Source organism: Pseudovirgaria hyperparasitica, assembly GCF_010093815.1.
Source record: "Pseudovirgaria hyperparasitica strain CBS 121739 unplaced genomic scaffold EJ05scaffold_10, whole genome shotgun sequence".
Classification (NCBI taxonomy): domain Eukaryota; kingdom Fungi; phylum Ascomycota; class Dothideomycetes; order Acrospermales; family Acrospermaceae; genus Pseudovirgaria; species Pseudovirgaria hyperparasitica.
Window position 1 is genome coordinate 1340514 of NW_022985558.1, and position 23839 is coordinate 1364352.

Below are 23839 nucleotides of genomic sequence, written 5' to 3' on the forward strand. Positions count from 1 at the left end.
TCGTGATGTGTGTTATTGCCCTATCATCACTATTTTACATACTACGTACACTCAAGCGCTATACATAGTACTGCTTGTTGTGTGGTACGGCTCTCAGTAGTACGCGGCATGCCACTCCCACGTGCCGTTCCAACATCGCCCCTTACGCCATCGTACCAACAACACCCCCAAACATCCCATTCATTCAGCCATCACATCCATCTCCACACCTCATCTTGCTCTCCAACACACACAGTAATTAGTATATCATTGTTGTTGCCATGACCCAAGCAATCATGCAATGCACGCCCCCGCAACGTGACTGAGTATCCTGGCTCGTCCACACGCGCCAACGCGAACTAGCCGTCTCCTCGACCTTCTGCTCAACCCCAGCCAATCCAACGCTGCATATCCATCATCATCATCAATAATTAATCATCAACGACCCACCTCCGTCTTTTCTTCGCCCTGCCCTTCACATCATCGCCAGATCGATCAATCCTTCCATCCACCATCATCCTCTTTTCCCCTGTCTCGACCTCCTTTTCCACTTCTTCCTCGTCCTTATATCGGCCTCTTCTGCCTTTCTTTGCACATCTTTCCCCTGTATAGTTATTGCTCCGCCCGCCGTTTTGACTGTCCTACCATCGGATAATTACCATCATGAGCAACGTCAAAGCAAAAGCCAAAGACATTTTGCACCGCCATCCTCTGCAGCGAGCCCAGTCTCCCTCCAGGGGTTGGTCTGCCGCGCTTCATGTACGTACTACCCAAGAGTCAAGTCATTACGGCCTCTACGCCTTGTCCAGACCTCGAATTCACACTTGGCCCCACACTAGGTCGTAGCTCTGTGTAGCTTTGCCTATTCCTTCAGATAGTAAGTCCCCCATTCAGAGCTCTCGACCCGCCCGCTGTCAGTATGCCCGCTCACACACTATCGCCATGTCAGCCTCGTCGTCAATCCAAACCCCATGTACGCAAATCCTTCCGACCAGCCTCTCGGCTCTGGCGCTTGACCTCGACCTCGATTCTTTTTACTGATCCCCACCAGAAATGATAGCTATGGCTGGCACATGCAGTATCTCACCATCTTGGGTACGTCAAACATCCACATTACCATCTGGCCATGTGTAGCCTTTGCTGCTATACTGGGACCCCTGCTGATTATTGTCTATCCTTTGACCTTGCAGGTCTATCCCTGGCGACCATCACAATGACTCTTGCTTTACTTGCCGATATCACGCTATCTCCACGTATCTTTGCCGTCAAGAACGCTTTCGCTCTCACCTCCGCCCCAATGGAAGTTCTCATCTCCGCTCTCTACTGGGGCCTTCGTGCTTACGATACAAGTCTGGTGCTCCCCGACTGGGCGCCTCGGCTTGCTCTTTCTGCAGGTATGCCCAACCATGTCCTTGTTTTTAATCCACACGTGACGCCATCAGCATGTTTGAGTTTTGAGCCTCTACATTACCGGCATGATACGTCTCAGCCCCTTCGGCATTCTAATGCTTATTCTCACCATCATCGAATTTTTCGTTTTGCGGTTTATGTATGCCAATGCCCTCGTTGCTGTTGCTGATCGTCTGGCGCTAGATTTCGGCTTCCATCTCTTCCCCACACTCTACCTCCTTATCGACACCTGGTTGCTATCTCCCCCACGCACAATCCGCCTTGCACCTTCATTGCTGCTCTCTCTCGTAATCGCCTTCACTTACTGGTTCTGGATCGAGCGCTGCTACCAGTTTAATGGATTTTATCCATATCCCATCTTCGCCCTACTCGACACTTCGCAACGCATTGGGCTGTTCACCTTCAGCGCCGTTCTTATGACCCTTTCTGGGACTTTCCTTGGTCAGCTGTATGGCGTGATGAATGGCCACCTCGATAATAGTAAGAAGAGCCAGTAGGCATCAGATAGACAACCCGACTCCACTTAGCACAGATCCAGCTGGAAACTCTTCCTTGTTTATAGTAAACATATTAAGGCTTCAGGACTTAGGACGCATAGCTGAAGCCTTAGAACGCATACAACATTTCAAGACTTTGGGGAAACTAGAGATTAGATATGTGGGTCGGGTGTAACCATAGAATAGATCTACCGTGTATGTACTAATCATAAGCTCCATGCAAGAACAACTGCCGTCGCACCGTGATGCACCTTGCATCACGAATCCGAGCAAGGATTGCGAGTATCAACTCGTCTAGCAACGTTCTACACAACATCGCATCTAGAGCATAATGCCAGCATCAGGCACAGTACCCACTCACAGTACTTGCCATCGTAAAATCGAGGAATCAATTGCAGCGTGTTGATTATCGATGCCTCTTTTGTACGTCGTCCCCAGACTCCCAGTGCCAATGACGCACCCGCCGGTCCCGCTGTCCCGTCCCGGGAAAATCGCGGTCCCACAGAAAGCAGCACCAGGCACCAACAACTTGCCAAGCATCGAAGCTTCTCTGAACCTCATACGAAAGCTACACACTCTACGAAAAACACATCTCCATCCCAGGCACAATCCGCGTGTGCACATCCCCCAATACACACACCATCACCATGCATTCCATCTCCACCTTCCCTCTCCGCCTCACACGAGCCGCAAGCTCCACCGTCGCATCAACGAGCGCAATCATGCCAGCCACAAAGCAGCCCTGGACAGCGCGATTCCTCTGCATGAAGAGCAACAACACCACCACTGCCATCCAGACCATGACGAAACCCACCCTCCCCTTCCGCCGTAGCACACAAGCCACCCTCCTTCGTCAATTATTTACATCCTCGTCGACGACGCGCACATATGCCACCAAAACCAAACCCAAAACCCCGTTGTCGGCATCTTCGTCCTCTTCGCCCGCCTCCGAACCCCTGACATGGAACCGCTTCCTCGCCCTGCGCAAGACACGCCGCCGCTTCTCGCTCGGCAGCAGCATCATCTGTGCCGTCCTCACCCTCGGCATTGGCGGCTCGCAGCTGCTCAACACGGACGCCGACAACGCGATCGCGGCTGCGCTGGGCACTGAGCCTATGCTGGTGTGGGGTCTGAGCAGCGTGGTGCTGGTGGCCGTGGGCTGGCTGCTGGGCCCAGCGTTTGGCAATGGGATCTTCAAGATGCGGTATAGCAAGCATCGGAGCGCGATGGATGCTGTAAGTTTCATGCACACCCAAGAATACACCCCTCTTCCAATAATACCACCATGCTCACGATCAATGAGCAACCCAAGAATGCTTTAGCAGAGAAAAACAAGTCTATCTTCTAACATATGTTGACACTTCAAACAGAAAGAACGCGAATTCTTCCTCCGCATCAAGAAGCACCGCTCCAACCCCGCAAACTCGTCTCTCTCGAACCCGATCCCAGACTACTACGGCGAGAAAATCGGCAGCGTGGCAGACTACCGCAGATGGCTGAAGGACCAGCGAGCCTTTAACCTGAAGCGCGGCGAGGTCCCCTCGTAGTCGGGCCCTTCTCTCCATATCCCACCACCTCCACTCAGGACTCCGCTACGAACCTGTTCAGGATGGGATTCGATTCAAGATGGTCAGAAGAAGGAGGTAGTCAAGTCCAGCATAAGCAGAATATGAAAAGAAGAAAAAAAGAAACAGTGAGTGGAAAAGAACAAGGGTTTTCACCGTGAACGTTGTCATAATGTACAGGACCACAATAAACGACAACAGAAGGCAGCAGCAGCAGGATACGAGCAGTAATCAAAAACAAACACGACCTGGAACCATCATGGCGGAACCGACGCGAGAGAGGAGGGGGTCACAGGGGCAGAGTAGTCATAACGAGTCTCGGTGTCTCGGTAGAACGAAGGAGGAAGGAGAGGACAAGCAAAACGGGGGAAACGCGCAAAGTGTACTCATGTGTGTGTTTTTCTTCTGATGGTCACGTTTTCTCTGTATATACAAGGTCCGCACACGCGCACAATGGTTCTCCCTCCCTCTCTCTCTCTCTCTCTCTCTCTCTCTCTCTCTCTCTCTCTCTCTCTCTCTCTCTCTCTTCTATCTCTGTTTCCAAATACCTCTCTGCTCATCCGTACGAAAGGAGTGCATCGGACTTACTACACTCTACTCTCTACACACTAAACTACACTACACTACACTACTCTCTCCAATCAACCAGCATCATGGTCCCGAAGCAGTATTTTGTTGTTTGTTTTCGCGGCTCGAAAGTGCAGACACGCAGACAAGGTCTTGTAGTCAATCTTATGTATCACCACCCTGAATCCATTCTGTTGCCCATGTGCGCGCGGGACGATCACTCCCCTCTATTATATCCTCATTAAGCATTTAATAATGCAACGGTTTGCCATATGAATTCTACTTCACACGTACGTGGTGACGGGCAATACATAGGCCATGACACTGGAAATGATGAGCCATCGGACTAATCTGACATGGGAGACGTTCAGAGACGCTTCCCGCAGACACACACACACACACACATGTCTATTCGCACACATTAATTACAGCACGTGCTATACACCACGCCGTGCCGCCTTCCAACCTTCCATCTCTGGACACCCTTGAGGTCTCCGTATGGGAGATGCGTCCACACTCGCGAATTTTACAAAAGAAACGTCCAAGTGATGGTTTTCCCCTTTCTTTTTCTGAAAATTGTCATTCCTTTTCGGGTATCTCGCCAGGTCCTCCTCCCCTTCATGCGCCAATCTCAAGTCTAGACCCTATTATAATAATCCCCATAACATGCTACGAGAAGTATGCCACCTCGTCTTGGGTCCATGAAATTATACCGAGTTATCTTGAATCGTCGTAACAGTATGCCTCGCAGTTGCGCCTGTAAAATGTAGTAACAAGGAGATACAGAAAGAAAATATAGTGCTGTAAAAGGGACTGATGTTGAGTGAAAAGCGGTGTTCGTATCAAAGCGAGTAGAACTAATCGGCTACATTTCTGGTGATGGTGGAGCTGTGATGGTCCGCTGGTCATCCTGTTGGGGCTCTCCCTGCGTTTCAGTCGTCGTTTGATATGCCTGATAAAAGACTGAGTTGCTGTAGAAGCTGGTTGGTGGTAGATCATGAGCTCCTGCGCTTGGGTATTGGTTATACTGATGAGTGGTAGCTGCAGGAAGGGGTGCGTAGAACGCCGTATAATGGTACGGCTGGTGATCGTAATTCTCTTTTTCTTCTTGCTGATGATACAAAGACGTCGCCCTGGAGTGTGCCTTTCCACGACTTCTGCCATCGATCGTACCATTCGGTCCACCATAGTGAAACTCGGAGGTAAGGTAATGGAGATCTGCTGGCTGTGCCGTATGTATATTCTGGTCGTTGAAAACTTGGAAACCTCGCCTTCTAGGCTGCGCAGAATTGTAGTTTAAGCCAAAGTCGAGCCTATCATCTGCAAAGACGTCATGCTTGGCAATAGCTGTATTCGGACGAGCATTTCGTGGTGCCTGTCGTGCACGGCGAGGAATGTTCGAGTCGACCTCTGTGAGGGCAGGACGCTTGGATCGAGATTCGCGTGGAGATAGCTCCGATTTCAGGGGGCTACTTTCCTCGCTGGAACCAGATATGCGCCTCTGCCTCTTGAAAGAACCGTTTGGTGTGAAGATCAGCTCTGTTGGTTCGACTTCGTGAGAGTTCAATTCTAGTTGTTCCAAAACGGATATGTCTTTCTTTTGATTCCGCTTTCGCCGCATCTCAGGCGTGGCGGAGTCAAAAATGTTCATACCAGGCCAGTACACACCCTTCAATTTGGTACACTCGCTACCACCCACTGTAGATACGGGCTCTTCGATATCGTTATCATTGTCTTCAAGGATGGCTGACGAATCTGGAGCATGATATACACGTCTATGGGTGTCCTGCCCTTGTACTGGATAATCGAACTCCGTGCTTGTAGTTCCGTAGGATGAAGTCGAGAGATTGTCAGGCATTCCAGCCCAGAACCTTGCCATTCTTGGGTCATACTGCCTAGCATATGACAACCCGTCGAAGAAGGGAGGAGGGGTAGGTCGGGGCTCCTCTTTCACCCGTTGGTTGATGAGGCGAGGATCCAAGGCCGTGATACCGGTACGTCTGCCGCGGGGATCTGGTGCCGAGTTTGAGTTCTGTATGTGAGAATTTCTCGCTCCTAGATGCGCGTTAGAACCCTGTGGATATGTTGGTAGCGAAGGTCTGTTCTCTGGGGATTCACAGCATGGGCGGAGACTGACCTGATCGAGGGCGAGACTTCTTCTTATCCTTCATGTTCATGCGCTCAGACATGAGATCCTCCACTCGCCAGTCAATGTACCATCTATCGTAGGACTCGATAAGGCGTCGTGATGGCTCTTCATGAGTGGACCGGACTTTGACTTTGTAATAGTGAGAAAGATGTCCTTTGCTAGCTATATGGGTGAGAAGATGCGAAACATCGCTGAAGTTGGGCTTTTTAGGACAGATGTTGCAATGCAAAGGAATGCTGGCCGACGAGGCCATCGTGATCAGCGAGTGGTGAAGTAACTGCGTGCTGCAATGCAATGAACGGGCGTTCGATATACGAAAGGAGAGAACAGTCTTCCAAGATTGAGAAAGGGAGGGTGAGGAGCGTGAAGAAGGAAGAAGAGAGCTCGCAGTGGTGTTGATGACTGCAGAATCGTTGAGTGAAGCTACTGCCTTGCAGAGGGAGGTCTAAGTAACTTCCACCGCGGATCGGTGAACTGTAGTTCGGCGAGCTGATAGGTGTGGATGGGCAAGAATGACCTCCAGAAAGAGCAAGAGCTAAATGACTTTGAATGGAGGTAGGAAATTAAGATGAGGACATGCGAAGAAGTGTTCCGTCTTACGAGGTGTAGTCAGTGAACAGAACGCGCAAGGGACAACTTTGTGTGGATGAAGACCGCGAGCAGCTCGGACGTGGAAAGGTGAACGACCCCGCAAAGATAGAGCAAATGTGTCTACGCACTTCACCTTACGTTTATCATTCATTGTTCACTCTCCTCTTGACTTGTAGCCCATAGTCCACATTGCTAGTGCCATAGATTATTAGATTACAATAGTACTTGCAATGCAGGTACGAGCATGCCAATAGCACAGAACAAGGTGCAGAAGAACGCTCGGAGTGCAGAAACGTGCTCGACGCTTCAAGCAACCTGTTGCCCTTCAAGTCCTGTGTCTACTATGATCGTCCTCGATTGAGAAATCTATCAGTCACTTGTTTAGGCATACAACTTGTAACATTGATTAGTAATACTCACAGAGAGTATATGGACAGATGTTCAGACTCACTATTGAGGGTCTACCTCTGCCAAAGTCGGCATATCATGTGTCAGTGCATTGGACTCATGGCTTCTCGAGTAGGCGAGCAAGCTTAGTCCAGCGATACCGAACACGGTGTGAAAGACGTCTACCATATCTCCAGGCCTATCAGCTATACCGCCTAGTTCAAAGTCCTGATCACATTAGCCTGCATTTATGGGCTCATTTTTCCAACTCACTTGACATTGCAAGATGAAGTCACGAAGCTTGTCGCGGTCTATCCAGTGTAATCTGCCTATGGTAGCAAGACTACTCAGGACCCACCAGCTATAGCATACGTCTTCTTGTTTTTCAGGTCTCCCATTGAGCCCACCGTTCGGGAGCTGACGCTCTGATAACCACTCTCCAAGCTTGTCACGGTCTACCAAGTCCAATCGACCGGCGATAGCCAGTGCAGATACGCAGGTGAAGATCTGACCAGCATGAGACTCGGCCCCAGGACTAGTACCATAGCCACCATCGAAGTTAGCACAGAGCTGGATGTGTTTCACAGCTTTGTCTACGTCCACGAGGTCCATGCGACCAAGGAGAGAAAGGGCATTGAGCGCTCCATACAGGAACCTAGTGTCTGTCTCACCCCATTCATCGCCTGTGAAGGTGCCAGAGTCCGTTTGGAGATTTGCAATGTCTACTACGACGTGAGTACGTCGCCGATGCTAAGATATGCCTGTCGCTGCTCACATCTTGCAACCTTCTCTCGTCCACCTTGGACGCGGCGGTCCAGCTCTTCAAAGCCATCGATCATGGCTAGAATTTGCACACCACTAACAGTATAAAGAATATGGGGATCATGGTTCGGAGCAGCACCAAATCCTCCACTATCGCTCAGGCATGAGATGACGTATTCCAGGATGCCATCTCTTGGGAGGGCGTCCGGGCGTCTCAGGAGATGCAGAGCGGTCAAGCCCCAGTAAAGTCCACTAAGGCGTAGGTGTTCCGTTAACCAGTATTCGAGTTCGTCTTTGCGCTGAACATCAGGTTAGTTTATAGGGCAGACCAGGTATAAGAGCCGCTGGAACGGACGGTATCTAGGCTTTGAACATATGTAACATGTTTGTCGATGACCAATCGCAATTCCGGTGGTAAGTGCTCAATAAAGCTCCCGCCACGTCCAGGACCAGACGCTAGAGACATGAGTCTGTAAGGTGATCGAGGGCGTTGCAAATGCAGGCATAAGGAGGCTGGCAACACACCTTTTGACGATGTCGGAAGTTGACGCGCAGGAACATGCGACTCGTGTTTCAGCTTTAAGAGTCGTCTGAGAAATTGCCGCCCAGCGCACCAGGCAAAAATAGGCCTGACCAGGTGACCCGCACCGTAGCCGCTCGGACGACACACCTCTTTCACCGCCAACATCAAACGTATCTCACTTCTTTGCGAACCCGGTAAAGACAGGTCGTGGATCAGTTACCTCTCTACACCTATCCCGAACTTCACTGTCGACAGACCGACACGACCTTCCTCTTGGTTGTGTCTGCGCATCACCGAGAAGACTCGCGGCTTACTCCTAATTAGTCCTGCCCCTCGTGGCTTCAACCCGCGCTTACGTTCACTTCACTTTGTCCGTAGCCCTCAACCAACACCAGACTAGGTCTCGCGTTATCGACATTGTACGGCATTCCTTTGGACTCGTCTGGGCTATTGGGACTATGGCTCTGCTCCAGATACGCCTCTAAACTGCATCAGTCCTTCGCAGCACCTTGAACCCCTTGTGGTCCGTCCTGCCACAAACTCCAAGCGTCCGTCTTTCTACAGCGTCCAAGTCTTTGAGCCACACATTCATTTACTCAGTCCGACGTACCTTTCGATAATAAGTCATCCCAAAACTATACAGTAATATCGCCGTGGCACGCTGGCCTGTCACATCCCCTCCCAAATATTCACACTCCTTACGGACTGGCGTGTGTAAGTTCAGATGCCCTGAACGATCAGCCCTGCTATACACCTACTGTGGATCTCGATCGTACTGACTATGTTTCAGTGCCCACTAGGTACATCTCCTTCAACCTTCCTGACAACAGCCACAACACACAACGAGAGCCGTTCATGCACACTGCTCCTAATATAGACAAGGCGCGAATCTAGACTCAAGCTTAATGAAGGTATGATTGATGATCACACGCAGGGTCATGATATTGAACGTGACTAATGAGCATGTTGTTTGCAGACAATCTCTCCCAGATCGCCCTGAACGAATCTTCATATTACACTTGATACACAACTCATAAATCACAAAAGATGCCAAAAACCTCCCCTCTCTCTCTCAAACTGTCGCAGCAGTCCAAACAAAAAGAGAGCGACAGTAGACTGCCCACCAGTCCACAATCAACTTCTCCTCGGTCTCCGCCGGCTTCCGGGGGATCAGGTGAGAGCGAGGAGCAACATCGCTCGTTCTATGTAGATCCTACCCCGACCGCTACTGAGTTCTTCTCGACATCAAGTTCTCCTGCAAGTCCACGCCACAAAAAAGAGGCGTCGCGATCAATATTTTCAAATAGCAAAGCGTCTAAATCATCAAGCCGGATCAACCCCTCCGAATCTTCCATCCGTCAAGTATCTGATTCAAGGTCAGAGTCAACAAAGTCCCAGGTATATCCATACAGGCATAGCCCAGGATCAAGCCCAGAACTTGGGAAGTCTATGGAAAGTGCTAGTATTGCTAGTGGTAGGACTTCAGTATCATTAAATGGACCAGTGAGCTAACATAAGTCGCAATTCTAGTCAATTCTTCGGTCCTAGACAATACTCTCTCTCGGCTGCCACCGGCTACAACCGTCAAATCCCACAGTCTACCGCATATCGATACTGAGTTACCTTCTTCCAGTAAACGAGGCAACGCAAAAGGACGATTCCCAAACATATTGTCCCGCACACGGTCAACATCCACGAAGGGTTTCGAAGAGTCTATCAAACAAAAGCCGAAACCGCCCACACCCATCAATCGTTTCCCGCCAGATACTGACCTGTCTAAACACCTCGGGAGACATCTCGCTGATCACAGTGCTCGAAGCGCGCCGTTGGAAAAGGACAGGGGATTTCGGGAAATGATGAGCTCGGTGAACTCTTCCATCCGCAATCGCTCTGCCGATCGTCATGTGGCAGTTGAATCCGAGGATGAGTCATTTGTACCATCAAAAGAGAGAAAAGAGAAAGAATCCTTCTCGCTCGCAACTTCATTCAAGGATGGTGGCGCGGGAGCGTCATTGTTGCATAACATCAAAAACCAGGGAACGAAGGCAGCGGATGGTTTGGGAAAAGCAAGAAAAGGGTTCTTCGGCAAATTGACCCGGAGTGGCAGTAGTACCGAGAAGGACATTCCCATCAATGGCAAATGGGAACCTAAAATTCTCAAACTTCCCTTGGTGCAGCAAACCCGAAGAACTCGAATATCGAAGCGACTAGAGGACTCCCGGGACAAGACTGAATTCTGGATGCCCGCTCTTCCTTGGCGATGTATAGAGTAAGCTGCTTGCTGGTCTATTACTAGTTACATGTTGCTGACCAACTCCCTTAGCTACTTGAACGCCAACGGCTGTGAAGTGGAAGGTATTTATCGCGTGCCCGGAAGCGAAAAGGACATCCGATACTGGCAGCGGCGCTTCGACACCGAAGGTGACCTTGACCTCTTCAACGAAACCGAGCTTTACGACATCAACATCATCAGCTCCATGTTCAAGGCATGGTTACGAGATTTGAAGGATGAAATATTTCCAAAATCGACTCAAGCCAAGATTGCCGCTGCGTGTGTGGGGGCCAAGACAACACCGCAGATGCTGAAGGACGAGCTCTCGATGCTGCCGCCGTATAACTACTATCTCCTGTTTGCCATCACATGCCACATCAGCCTTCTTCACTCGTGTGCAGAGAAGAACAAGATGGACTATAGGAATCTTTGCATCTGCTTTCAGCCATGCATGAACATTGAAGCCTTTTGCTTTCAATTCCTCGTTCTCGACTGGAGAAACTGCTGGCAAGGGTGTTGGACAGAAGACGAGCACAAAACGATAGAGAAGGAAATGGACGAGCAAGGGGAAGAAAAGGTGTTGGCAGCCAAGCAGAGCAGACTTGAAGACTTGAAGATGCCCAAGTCGGCATCCTTGTCATCGCTATCTAATAATGGTCGACAAACTGCTAATTCGTCATACTCGAATGTTGGAAGCAGTAAGCTCTCTGCGACCAGCATCATGAATAGCGAGCGTGCCAATTCATCGGCTGGCAACAGTAGCATGCCTTCGTTGGCTGAAAGTGCAACTCCAGAACGGCGTCGCCCTTATACAGTCGAGACATCTCAGCCTGATCCGTACGAAGGCGAAGACGCTACACCGACTCAACCTGGGCACCACCTTCGCATCAACTCTACACTACCAGCCCTTTCGCCCGTCAAACCCCTCTCGCCACCATGGCAAAACTCCGGGCGCGCGCCACAGTGAGGCATAAGGTATGCCACAACGCACGAGACTCTCGACGTAGACGCTAGCAAGCGTGAGAGGCAAACTGTGCTCGCGTCGGAGGATGTTCTTCATTTAGGTGACATCTCGAGAAGTGGAGTTTAATTTTCAAAAGAAAGCAAAAGTTACATGAGGAGCGGATACCCTTTGTTTGCTCGGAGGTTTACCTGCAACGAAAAAATGTTGGTTCGCGTCTCTGCTTTCTTAGTTTGGTGGGTGTGGTGTATTTTTAAGCAAGCGAGCCTGGATTTCGCATCTTTGATCAGAGCGACTGCATGAATGACTGTCCTTATTGTACGAGTATTATGACTATTCCATTGGATTGCTTAGTCGTAGTGTTTACGTTGCGTCTTGAGTATGTTTTTTTGTCGAATTACAGAATTTAGTGCCGAGGCTGGAGGGCTGGCGTGATGAGTGTGAAAGCAGGTCTGGAGTGATTTAAAGAATGAAGAAAAGAAAATGCCATATTTCGTGCATATGGCAATTCGCGAGATGACTGCTCCTGATGACGTAGTAGTGCTGGAGCGGTGAGCAGACGCGCCCCGGCCAGTACACCATCTCGCATGAATGAATGCTCAGCAGCGGCTCTACCCGCGAGCTTTCCAAGCTTTGGGCGTAGTGCATTCACCCACTTTTGTCTCTGCCACCAATTGAATCATTTCTATGCTGATGGATGAATGGTACCTTCGGTGCATTACACTTGTTGGATACCCCAGAGAGTCGTGCCTCTTGCTTTTCCCTCGCCGTCGCCCGCTTGCTGATCTTCTCTCCCCCTCCTCCATAGCTCAGGTACCTCTCTCTCACCATGGCTGCTGCTTCCGCCTAAGCTCAACCTCCGCCTACTTGGAACAATCTACCGGTGCTCGCAGGTGTATATATGAGGAAGTAGAGACTGTTCAGCCTCAACCTCAACAAGTTTGCTTGCCTGTCCAAGTATAGTCCTCTGCCAGGTGCTGTGAGTCTTCTCCTCCTCTCATCATTCTGACCCCAGCATATCCTGTACTCGGTTGCCCCTACAAACTAGCTCCTAGCATATCTCTATACACTGCATTCAATCGTCCTATAGCTCCTACTTACTCAATGCGTCCCAGTGTTCGTCACTCTGCTGCACAGAGCCAACGGTCTATCTTGCGTTCGAGATCGCCTGCAGTTCCAATGGCTTCCAAACCGCAGCAATCCCAGGCAGTATACCTGCTACCGTTGACAGACGGCGGAGCACCGGACGTACAGGGCTCTTACATTTACCTCCCTCCACCCACCAACCCTCCCTATAAGCTTCGTCTCGTTGTCCAGGGCACGTCGTCAATATGTCAAAATGGCAGTCTATGGGCAAACATGCCTGCAAAGGGAGAGGAATTCAAGCGGGACAATTACAAGGAATACAAGTCAGTATAACCTGATGAGTATTTGGAAATCAGGTAGCTAACGATGAATAGGCTTTCTCCAGACTTTAACGGGAACACACAGATCGACATTCCAATCACCCAGGCTGGGGCCTTCGGCTATTACGCCACATTCTCGCCAGCTTCAGAGTCCATATTAGGGTCATCGAAAGCGAGTCAACCCTCCAAAACACCTATATACTATATCGATGTTTGTCCAAAACTTACACTGCAAGGTGGTGCCGTCCCACTCGACGCGCTTTCCTGCGTCTCAATCCTCTCAAAGTTCATGGGCGCGTACCCGGACGACTGGGATAAGCACTTTCTAGGTCTCAGTGAGAGGGGATACAATATGGTCCATTTCACCCCACTGATGGAACGCGGTGTGTCGAATTCGCCATACAGCATTTTTGATCAGCATACGTTTGACAAGAAATACTTCCCGAATGGAGAGTCTGATGTTGCAACCATGGTAAAGAAGATGGAGAGTGAATATGGCCTCTTAGCCATGAGTGACCTTGTCCTGAACCACACAGCAAACAATAGCAAGTGGCTTGAAGCACACCCAGAAGCTGGCTACAGTGTGGAGACTGCTCCTTGGCTCGAATCAGCAGAACTTCTTGACAGAAAACTGCTCGAATTCAGCAGTGATCTCGCATCATTAGGTCTTCCTACGACCTTGAATTCAGTCGATGATCTGGTCAAGATCATGGAAACATTCAAGAAGACCGTACTGAATGATCTCCGTCTTTGGGAATATTATACGATGAACGTTGAAAGAGACGCAAAGTCTATCGTCGCTGCCTGGAAAGAAGGACAGGCTGTTTTCCCCGATACTTCATTTGGCCCTGACGGCGTACAAAGCATTGGCAAAGCCAGAGAGTGGTCGTTGAAGAAAAAAGCTGACTGGCTTACCGATAACGCCCTTGTCGGGGGTGATCGGCTTGGTGAGAGATACCGTCGCTATGTCGAAGCAACCACGGGAGCTGCTCTTCTGAGTGCTATGTTCGGGCGGTATGATCTACACAATGGGACCGATGAGGGAGCTGCATTATCAGAGATCACTCGGTGCCTCGACGAATGCAACCTCCACTTCTACCGAGAGTGCGATGCCGACTGCTCGGAAATGATGGAGCAGCTCTTTAATCGGACAAAATACATGCGTTTGGATGACCATGGCCCAAAAGTTGGGCAGATCACCAAGGAGAATCCTCTTATCGAGCCGTATTTCACCCGGCTACCGCTTAATGAGACAACGAAGCAACATAACAAGTCCGCGTTGGCATTGGCCAATAATGGCTGGATCTGGGCTGCGGATGCAATGAAGGACAATGCTGGACCGTCCTCTCGCGCGTACCTGCGCCGAGAGGTCATCGTGTGGGGAGACTGTGTCAAGTTGAGATACGGAGCATCACCCAAAGATAATCCATTTCTATGGGACTTCATGGCGAAATATGCGCGACTCCTGGCCAAGTATTTCACCGCGTTTAGAATTGACAATTGCCACTCCACGCCAATTCATGTTGCCGAATATATCTTGGACCAAGCACGTCAAGTGCAACCAAACCTGGCCGTCTTTGCTGAGCTGTTCACTGGAAGCGAAGAGATGGACTATGTCTTCTGCAAGCGACTCGGTATCAGTTCACTGATAAGAGAAGCTATGCAGGCCTGGAGCACCCAGGAGATGAGCCGCCTTGTACACAGACATGCAGGACGTCCAATCGGTAGCTTCGAACTGGACGATATCTCCACCACCAACGTTTCTACGGACCAAACCAATGGATCATCAGCCCCTATAAGTAAAGAGTTGATAAGACGAATCCGCCCAAGCCCCATCCACGCCATGTTCATGGACTGCTCCCACGATAACGAGGTACCTGCTCAAAAGCGCGATGCACGAGACACTCTGCCCAATGCCGCACTAGTGGCGATGTGCGCCTGTTCAACTGGCAGCGTGATGGGCTACGATGAAGTGTATCCAAGGCTCATCGAGCTTGTACACGAGACGCGTCTCTACTCCTCACCTTACTCCAACGGAGCACCTATCAAAGTGCAAGCTGGTGAGGGGGGGATTGGTCCCATTAAGAAGCTTCTGAACCAAATTCATGTTCTAATGGGTAAAGATGAGTATGACGAAACATATATCCATCATGATAATGAGTATATCACGGTTCACCGAGCCCATCCACATTCTCGAAAAGGGTATTTCTTGATTGCTCACACTGCCTATCCGGGTTATGGGAACGGGAACGGAGGCTTTCCTGCTCAAACCCTTCCTGCCACCAAAGCCAAGCTTCTAGGTGCATGGAAGCTCGAGGTGGACAGCGATCCTTCAACAGTCTCTGAAATAACCTCAGACAAAGAGAAGCTGCGAGGCCTGCCGAGTAGAGTGAGAAATCTCAAGAGTGTCGATGCCACAATAAAAGACGGCGATACCGTCCTCACAGTTGGTGACGACTTTCCACCAGGTAGCATCGCATTATTTGAGACATGGGTCGAAAGTGCCGAGCACGCTGACGGCCTCGACAAATTTGTCACCAGTGGAGCGAGAGAAGCTTTCAAGGAATTAGACCACATCGACCTGAACATGGTACTCTATCGTTGTGACCCCGAAGAGCGCGTCTCGACTGACGGTAAAGATGGGATATACGATATTCCTGGTCATGGTGCACTCAATTATAGCGGACTACAAGGCTGGTGGAGTGTCTTGAAGTACATTGTGCGTGACAACAATCTCGGGCATCCTCTGTGCAACCACCTGCGAGATGGTGCTTGGGCAATGGACTATTGTGTTGGTCGCCTTGAGCGTGCCGCGGCTGATCCCAGATACGCACGACTGAAAGCTCCAGCCCAATGGCTCAAGGAACGATTTGACGCGATAAAGCCGATACCGAAGTTTCTCTATCCTCGATACTTTGCTATCGTCATCCAGACGGCATACAAGGCAGCTACCGAACGTGACATCGAGCTCATGTCTGACAACATTCGGAATGGACAAGACTTTTTGAAAAGTCTATCGTTGGTCAGCACACAGCTCACCGGTTACATGAAGAATGCGTCACTGTGGCCTGATAAGCTTGTCCCGAGTCTTTCTGCTGGTCTACCTCATTTCTCATCCGATTGGGCGAGATGTTGGGGTCGCGACATTTTCATCGCTCTTCGAGGTCTTTACATTTGCACTGGGAGAGCAGCAAATGCACGCGAACACATTCTTGCATTTGGCAGTGTTATCAAGCATGGCATGATCCCAAATCTCCATGGATCCGGAAACCTGCCTCGATATAACTCTCGCGATTCTATATGGTTCTACCTCCAAGCAGTGCAAGACTACACCAAGACAATCCAGGATGGTCTCAGTCTACTGCAGGAACCTGTCAAACGGCGATTTCTACCGTATGATGACACCTGGTTTGCTGCCGATGATCCTCGCGCTTACTCGAAGGAGTCAACTATTGAGGATATCATTCAAGAAGTGCTGCAACGACATGCTGCTGGCATGAAGTTTAGAGAGTACAACGCTGGGCCCAATCTTGACAGTCAGATGCGCGATGAGGGATTCAATCACAACATTTATATCGACTGGACCACTGGCTTTGTTCATGGTGGAAACCAATGGAATTGCGGTACCTGGATGGACAAGATGGGTGAGAGCGAGAAGGCTGGAAGTAAAGGTGTTCCTGGTACTCCGCGAGACGGTTCTGCCATCGAGCTCAACGGTCTACTGTACAGCACCCTCATCTGGCTTGTCGAATTACACTCCTCAGGCAAATTCAAATACGACTCTGTGACGACGGATGACGGTACAACAGTTTCCTACAAGGAATGGGCAGACAAGATCAAAGCAAACTTCGACCGATGCTTTTACGTACCAACTGAGCCTTCCGACGATTCACAGCACGACGTCAATCCAAAGGTCATTAACCGACGTGGTATCTTCAAAGATTTATACAAGAGTGGTAAAGAATACGAGGACTACCAATTACGTCCCAACCAATACATCGCCATGACCGTCGCCCCATCACTTTTCGACCACACGCATGCCTTTGCAGCACTTGACGCTGGTGACAAATATCTTCGCGGTCCAGTTGGTATGGCCACGCTTGACCCGTCAGACCTCAACTATCGACCCTACTACAATAATGCCGAGGACAGCACGGACTTCCACACTAGCAAGGGCAGGAACTACCATCAAGGCCCTGAGTGGGTGTTTCCTCTGGGCTATTTTCTGCGCAGCTACCTGTTTTTCTGGTATAAGAAGTCATCCACCGATGAACAACGTTTGGAAGTGTTCCAGCAGGTTACAAAGAGGTTGAAGGGTGTCATGGAACACTTGGAGAATTCTCCATGGGCTGGTCTGACGGAACTGACGAACAAAAATGGCGAGATATGTCATGATTCGGTTAGTAATCTATCTCGACGGTGGTCAAACCTGTTTTGGGCCAATGTACTGACAAATCTCTACAGTCACCAACTCAAGCGTGGTCTGCATCTCTCATGCTGGATTTATTCAAAGACGCGGAGGATCTATCGAAGGGTTATCTCTGAAGAGCATGAAAAGAAGTGATCCACAAGACATGCAAGCACTTCTTGCTTATGTTGCGTACAGAACGAACTGCCTCAACGAGTTGCGCTGTGAAGCGACACGTGTCAGATGAGTAGGCAGGAGGTCCAATGTATGGAGTAATTGGTAGAACGGCCTAGAAGAGGCTTCAGGTACTTAGACTCTGTAGATTCTCACGCGGTGACAAACAAAGCCGAAGAATGGCGAGTTACGAACATACGGCATTGAAGAGACAAACAAGAGGAGATGGAACATGTCACGAATTCCCAGTGTTCAACCGTGTTACACCCATGAAAACATGCTATCCAGTTCACGATTCCTGCTTCACAGTCTCTACAGCCACAGTCTGGCTCGCCCGCACCCGTTCCTTCTCAGCCATCCTCATCCTCTCCCCAAGATCAACATACTCACCAGTCCTCTTCTTCCACTCCATCGCCGCCACCAAAACACAACTCAGCACCACATTCGCCCCCGCAAACGCAATCAGCACCCGAAACTGCAAATTATACGCCTCCCCAAACACCCGCCTCACCCTTCCCACCGCCTCCTCATCCGGCAGCAGCCGCAGATTCGCCAAACTCTCCTCCACCAACCCGACCTGCTCAGCCGCAGGCAGAATCCCAGGCAAGTCCCGCCGCAGCCGCCCGTGCAGCAGCGCCGAACACACCGCAATCGCAAGCGTGCCACCCAGCGTGCGCGCCGTATTCATCAGCCCCGTCGCAGCGGCCAGATGCGCGTCCCCGTGCAGCATCGCCTTCATAAGCGCGTAGCTGAGCGGCGCAAGCGTGCCGAAGCCCGCGCCTAGGAGGGCCATGTATACGTATTGCCGCGGGTCGGGGGAATGGTTGCTGGTAGTACTAGCGGGTAATGTGCTGAGCAGGGCGGTGCCGAGCAGGATTGCGCAGGGCGCGAGCAGGAGGAGGCAGGCTGTGATGCGTGGGTGGGGTGTTGCGAGGCCGGCGAGGAGGGCGAAGGGTGGGGTTGCGAGGACGAGGGCGAGGAGCTGGATGCCGGCGTGGGCGGGGCTGGCTGCGTTTACGGCTTGGAAGCGTGCTGGGAGGAGTATTGTGGCGGAGAGGAAGGAGGAGCCGGTTAGGAAGGTTGAGAGGGTTAGGAGGGCGGGGAGGAGGGTTGTTAGGACGGGGATGGGGAGGATGGGGGTTTTGGTGTTGGAGATGTTGGAGATGTTGTGGCGAGTACGGCGGTAGAGGGATGTTTCGTGGCAGGCGAAGAGGACGAGGAGGACGAGGCCGGTTGTGAGGGTGCTGATGATGACGGGCGAGGACCAGGGGTATGCGACTTCGGCTTGTTGGAGGGCGAAGAGGACGGGGATAGGCCATGCGATGGAGAGGAGGCCGCCGAGCCAGTCGACGGCGCGGAGTTTGGCGAGAGTCGGAGTTTCGGATGGGATCGTGGGCATGGCGAGGGCGAGGAGGACGGTCGAGATTGCGGTGATGGGCAGGTTGATCCAGAAGATCCAGCGCCAGGTGGTGTGGGAGGTGATGCTGCCGCCGAGGATGGGTCCGAGGAGGTTCGCAATGGCGAAGACAGAGCTGATGATGCCGGAGTAGAAGCCGATTTTGGACGGGGAGATGAGTTTGAGGATGACGACGAAGACGAGCGTGTAGAGCCCCGAGCCGCCCATGCCCTGAAGCGCGCGGAAGACTATGCTGTGAGGAGGAGGTTAGAAGGAGGAGAAGATGAGAGGTATCAAAGATGAGGTACGGACAGCTGGGTCATCGTCTTGGACGCGGCGCACGCAGCGGAGAAGACGAAAAATATAATGTTCGAAAGGATCAGGAGGTTTTTCGTGCCGAATGTGTCACTGAGCTTTGCGACTAGCAGGAGGAATGCTATATATCATATCAGAATATGCGTCCTGTGATGTACCTGAGGACTCACCGTTGTATGTCAGAAAGTAAGCTATGACAAGCCAGTTGGCCTGGCTGAGCGACTTGAGATCATTGGATATCTCTATCAATGCCGTCGAGACTATGGTTCCGTCCAGAGCAGACAGAAATAGAGCTAGCCATAGTCTATAGTTATGGTCGACCGTTAGCCATGGTACAAGATCAAGGGACGTTGTCAGAGGCAAGACTTCTGCTCACCCGGTCATCACCAGTCCAAGTCTCCATCCCGTCAGCTCAGTCGGAGGCGATGCAGCAGTATCTTCTGAAGTTGTTACATCTTCCTCTCCGGCTCGCGGAAGTTCTCGTGTTTCGACCTCGCTCATCGCTATCGGAACTCGTCAGATACGACCTCTCATTCCCAGAACAGTATGTACTGTGAGTATCCAGTCATTCAGTCAAGCGCGTCTGTACTCTCTCCTAAAGTGTCAATCCAGTCTGGCTGAATTTGGAAGCGAAACGTTCGCGTTCGCCTTCACGACAGTTTAAACGACTCGACGCTGCAAGCAAACAAGGCAGCGAAAACCTGGCCTATCAAGGGCTGTTTTACCAGAAAGATGTACGTGCTACCTTTCTGAGTCAAGCATCCATTTTGCTGCTTAATATATCTTCACATGGATGGTCGCCCTTTCTAGCTCAGAGCTCGGCCGACCCGCTTCGTTCTTGGAGAACAACAGAAATCAAGATCAACCAAATGAAATCCGTCCATGGGAATCTCTGTGATTATATATGTATGTCTATGCTTTTGTATGCGACTACTGGTGTTCACGTTCGACCGGTAACAAGTTGCGCTTCGTCCGAATCCGAAGCTCGCTTGGAGCTCCTATTCAGGTATCCCAATCTCTATTGCGGGGCTTGCGAGGCTGGGTGCTGTCGGAGTCGGTCCTTTCTTGAACCTGCACCGGCTTGCATGCCATTTACCCCTTCGGGACATGCTGAAAGTTTCAAGTAATTGAGCATGTTTTAGAAGAACATACCAGAGTTCTAATTAATGACGAAGTGCGGCAACAGAGCTTTTAAGACGACACTTGTGACATGCATGGTAACCGGTGATAGAATGAAGAGGCATGGTCATCATATATATGATGTATATTAATGAATGACCAAAGAAAAGTAAAAAAAAGACATACATGGATTGTATGCCACCTATCAGAATCGAACTGATGATCTCCTCATCTCCCTAGGTTTACTAGTGAGGCGCTATACCACTTAGCCAAGGCGGCTGATGAGCGTTGAGCTTCGGTCAAATCGTTTATAATACTTCAAAATGGGTTTGTGGGAAAGAAGCCTCCTCTGCTACTGCTGATTGGACGCTAACTGGCTTAGCGCACAACAACGGCCCGCCGTTACGCTAAACCATCGGTTCATCTCCCCGCCTTCTCAAGACTCAACGTCAACCGTCTTCTGACCACAACACAGCTGTATCTCCGCGAATCGTCTTGGGATCCCCGAAGAGATGATCGAGATGGTTGAGATGAGGGCCATGCTACGATACTTTACAGAGGCTAGCGACAAAGACTACGCATAAAAAGGTGCCGCCTTGTATTTATCTCCTTGTGTAACTTGCCAACAGCTCATGACTCTTCGAACGTCGCAATTCTTGAACACACACATGTAGCATTGGGCATTCTTAGGGGCTCACAACTTGCTATCTTCTACTTATCAGACAAGGTCTCCTTACGCATAATGAACCTCTCTGAGGGCTGTGCGAACTTGCTGCACATGATACGTCGGGTGCGATTGACTTGTATAGTAACTCAAGGTAGCCGTGACTCTCCCTGACTTCTAGACTATTTGTATCTGAGATATCGATGACCACGATCACACTAAGAAGGTTCAATGCCTATTTAGCCGTCAATCCGGTATGATCACCATAGGTATACCTAAATATCACAGCCCTTCAGCACCTACTTCTCGACGTCTAAACCCCTTCCGCTGTAACACCATTACTTTAGAGTCTTTTGAAGTCAATATCGGATCTGGAGGCCACGACGACTTGGAGTAATATCGCTATTACACCATGATATCTTGACATCAAAGGCTTTTCTGACGCGGCGACTTATCAAGGTTTCATCACAATCAACGCCTAGAGAAAACGAGAGCCTCCTTGTGTGCGCCGGGATGCAAGAGTTTCCTTCTCTTGTCGGACTAGGAGTTCTGCTCAGTATCATCGTTTATTTAAGTGTATAAGAGTCCTTAGTCTAAGTCAATTCATGGACCAAGCTTGTATCCACACATATACTTCTTATGTATATAGAACTGTTTGCTTCACCGTCAACCCTACTATCGCATGTGAGATGGGTGTGAACGGGATGCGGCTATGCCATATTATTGTTTACGTTGGCAGTGGATCGAAGTTATGTTCTCACCAGGCATGCCAGGCCCGTTGACTACAGAATGACCTGCCGATGTTGCACATCGCGCAAAAACTTGGAAGCTAAATGTGGGACAGGAGTCGACATCATACTGCTACGTAAAGACCCGGGCAATATCCAACGTCGTTATACACCAACACACATACTTGTGGAAGGTAACCTCCAAGGAAACAACAGAGTTGCAAACAACCACGACGGTGCAGTCTGCACTTTTGGCCACTGCCATCATGCTTTGCCACGCAGCCCGTAAACGACAGCGCCACACGAACTAGGGCATCCAAGAACAGTCGCCAGACTGTACCCATCTCGAAGCTAGAGAATGTTTCCTTCGTCTCCCCGATAGTCAAGCACGTCAATATGCTCGAAGAAGCGCAATCGCGACGTTATTCCCGACGCCCATGCATCACTTGTCATACAAACTTCGCTACCCTTCATCGGGTATCCATGACTGTCCATGCATGTCAGTCACTCCACCCTTCCCGTCTTCTCCGATTCTTCCCCAGCTGCCTAATACATCCTCGCCATCCTTGCTCGTGCTCGCTTTGTCGCCTGATCCGAGCTTGCAAGCCGCAGGTTGCATCCTGCCACAGCATGTGATGCGGCGAACTTGCGCAGACATCCCTCCCTCATGGCGCGACAGATCCAGCCGCCAACGTCACCATCATCATCGGCTACTGGAATAGCGATACTAATGACGATCCACTTCGCCTATCCTGTTCCTACCATTTCCATCATTACCCCCAATTCGTCCTACCCCACCTCGTATATGCACGCCTGCCACTCAAATCTGACCGGCTGGAGAGCATGTACACCTTTTCACACCCCGGGCCAGCCTCCTTTCGTATTTGTGCGCAAGGATCAGGGTATCCCAGCGTCGCGCTTAGCCCCCATGTCCAGATCCTGTTGTTGAGATCCATGCCGGGGCCGATCCGAGCTATGCCCAGGGATGCATGCTGGGGGCGGCGACAAGGATGCATTTCGTCCTGGTATACATACGTTCGCGAGACGAGGCGTTCGAGTGAGTTTGCTGGCCGAGGTTGACGAGTTTTTGGGGAGTATGCATGGTGGACCGTCAAGGACAGGGGAGACACTTTCGCTGCTGCGGAGGGGAATGGCCTGGGGGTGGGGGATCAATCGTACGGAATGTACATTTCATGTATCGTTCGGTGTATCGTACGGAGACTGGGTTTTCAGTACGGATGTACCTCGATGTACCTGTCAGACTGTCAGACTGTCAGACAGACTGTCTTTTGGGCGCGAAACCGACGCGTCCTCACGTGCTCACCATGCGAGTCCTGGCATCGTAGTGTTACCTTGGTGTGACGTAGACTTGATGGGGTGCTGTGTTGAGGCTGTGGTGTCTCACTTGCCCTATACTCTCTCGTTCGTAGAGCTAGTCCATCTGGCTATCTCTCAAGATGGCTGGTTTCTGCACGTGCGAGGACAGCAGCACCGAAGCACAAGGAGCGCTAGATGCTACTCTGTGCTCAAGGTGTACAGAAATGCGGTGCGGGAGCGACGATCTTAAATGGACGCAAGTGTGGCATGTGTTTAATCGTGTGCTGGGAAGAAACTTGATATGACATAAACATAGAAGTTAGATGATGAAGGAATCATTCAAGAGGCCGTCTTGACTTATGTAGACGGGAGGAAGGAAAGGCAGATTTATATTGTTTCAAGGGGTGCAAGGGGCTCCATAACATTTAATCTTTGTTTTTCTCTGTGGAGTAAGTGGGATATGCCGGCACAAAACATACGACGAGAAGTCTGGCATATATCAGGGATAGGACCAGCATGTCATTGTAGCGAAGACTTGGGAATGCGGTATAGCTACACACAACGTCTCTGGCATGACTCGTCGCAGCAAAAGCAACCTCAAAAGCAAGTTTAACATGACAGCATCTGACTCGATGGATTGCATATGATG

The 23839-nt window shown here is 50.5% G+C and overlaps 8 protein-coding genes and 1 non-coding gene across 9 annotated transcripts; 5 read left to right on the forward strand and 4 right to left on the reverse strand.

Annotated features, from left to right (window-relative positions):
* The first annotated feature begins 428 nt into the window (after positions 1-428).
* EJ05DRAFT_539272 (uncharacterized protein) lies at positions 429-2225 on the forward strand. The gene is made up of 6 exons (XM_033749507.1): positions 429-738; positions 819-856; positions 929-952; positions 1031-1074; positions 1170-1373; positions 1573-2225. The coding sequence occupies exons 1-6, from the start codon at positions 643-645 to the stop codon at positions 1884-1886; spliced, it is 720 nt and encodes a 239-aa protein (XP_033599681.1). The 5' UTR covers positions 429-642; the 3' UTR covers positions 1887-2225.
* Positions 2226-2815: 590 nt separating this feature from the next.
* EJ05DRAFT_432195 (mitochondrial import protein Pam17) lies at positions 2816-3397 on the forward strand (the record flags this gene model as incomplete). The annotated part of the gene is made up of 2 exons (XM_033741564.1): positions 2816-3121; positions 3257-3397. Coding segments are annotated over 2 exons (447 nt in total), but the record flags the coding sequence as incomplete, so codon positions are not given.
* Positions 3398-4695: 1298 nt separating this feature from the next.
* EJ05DRAFT_59524 (uncharacterized protein) lies at positions 4696-6561 on the reverse strand. Its single transcript, XM_033749787.1, has 2 exons — positions 6156-6561; positions 4696-6073 (listed from the first exon to the last, which is right to left on the reverse strand). Exons 1-2 carry the CDS (start codon positions 6418-6420, stop codon positions 4884-4886), a joined length of 1455 nt encoding a protein of 484 aa, XP_033599683.1. The 5' UTR covers positions 6421-6561; the 3' UTR covers positions 4696-4883.
* Positions 6562-7208: 647 nt separating this feature from the next.
* On the reverse strand, positions 7209-8373 carry EJ05DRAFT_440810 (terpenoid cyclases/Protein prenyltransferase; the record flags this gene model as incomplete). The annotated part of the gene is made up of 4 exons (XM_033741951.1): positions 7209-7373; positions 7419-7867; positions 7945-8206; positions 8263-8373. The coding sequence occupies 4 exons, from the start codon at positions 8371-8373 to the stop codon at positions 7209-7211; spliced, it is 987 nt and encodes a 328-aa protein (XP_033599684.1).
* A 1104-nt stretch (positions 8374-9477) lies between these two features.
* EJ05DRAFT_501764 (uncharacterized protein) lies at positions 9478-11669 on the forward strand (the record flags this gene model as incomplete). The annotated part of the gene is made up of 3 exons (XM_033747154.1): positions 9478-9904; positions 9961-10699; positions 10754-11669. 3 exons carry the CDS (start codon positions 9478-9480, stop codon positions 11667-11669), a joined length of 2082 nt encoding a protein of 693 aa, XP_033599685.1.
* A 962-nt stretch (positions 11670-12631) lies between these two features.
* On the forward strand, positions 12632-17777 carry EJ05DRAFT_59676 (glycogen debranching enzyme). Its single transcript, XM_033749788.1, has 3 exons — positions 12632-13072; positions 13124-17468; positions 17534-17777. Exons 1-3 carry the CDS (start codon positions 12768-12770, stop codon positions 17612-17614), a joined length of 4731 nt encoding a protein of 1576 aa, XP_033599686.1. The 5' UTR covers positions 12632-12767; the 3' UTR covers positions 17615-17777.
* Positions 17778-17940: 163 nt separating this feature from the next.
* On the reverse strand, positions 17941-19975 carry EJ05DRAFT_511958 (MFS general substrate transporter; the record flags this gene model as incomplete). Its single annotated transcript, XM_033748288.1, has 4 exons — positions 19739-19975; positions 19533-19666; positions 19360-19483; positions 17941-19300 (listed from the first exon to the last, which is right to left on the reverse strand). Exons 1-4 carry the CDS (start codon positions 19861-19863, stop codon positions 17941-17943), a joined length of 1743 nt encoding a protein of 580 aa, XP_033599687.1. The 5' UTR covers positions 19864-19975.
* A 702-nt stretch (positions 19976-20677) lies between these two features.
* Positions 20678-20760, reverse strand: EJ05DRAFT_t49. The gene has a single exon. It is a non-coding gene; the product is annotated as a tRNA-Thr (tRNA).
* Positions 20761-22726: 1966 nt separating this feature from the next.
* On the forward strand, positions 22727-23689 carry EJ05DRAFT_59786 (uncharacterized protein). The gene has a single exon (XM_033749790.1). It carries the CDS (start codon positions 22859-22861, stop codon positions 23438-23440), a length of 582 nt encoding a protein of 193 aa, XP_033599688.1. The 5' UTR covers positions 22727-22858; the 3' UTR covers positions 23441-23689.
* The last annotated feature ends 150 nt before the right edge of the window (positions 23690-23839 follow it).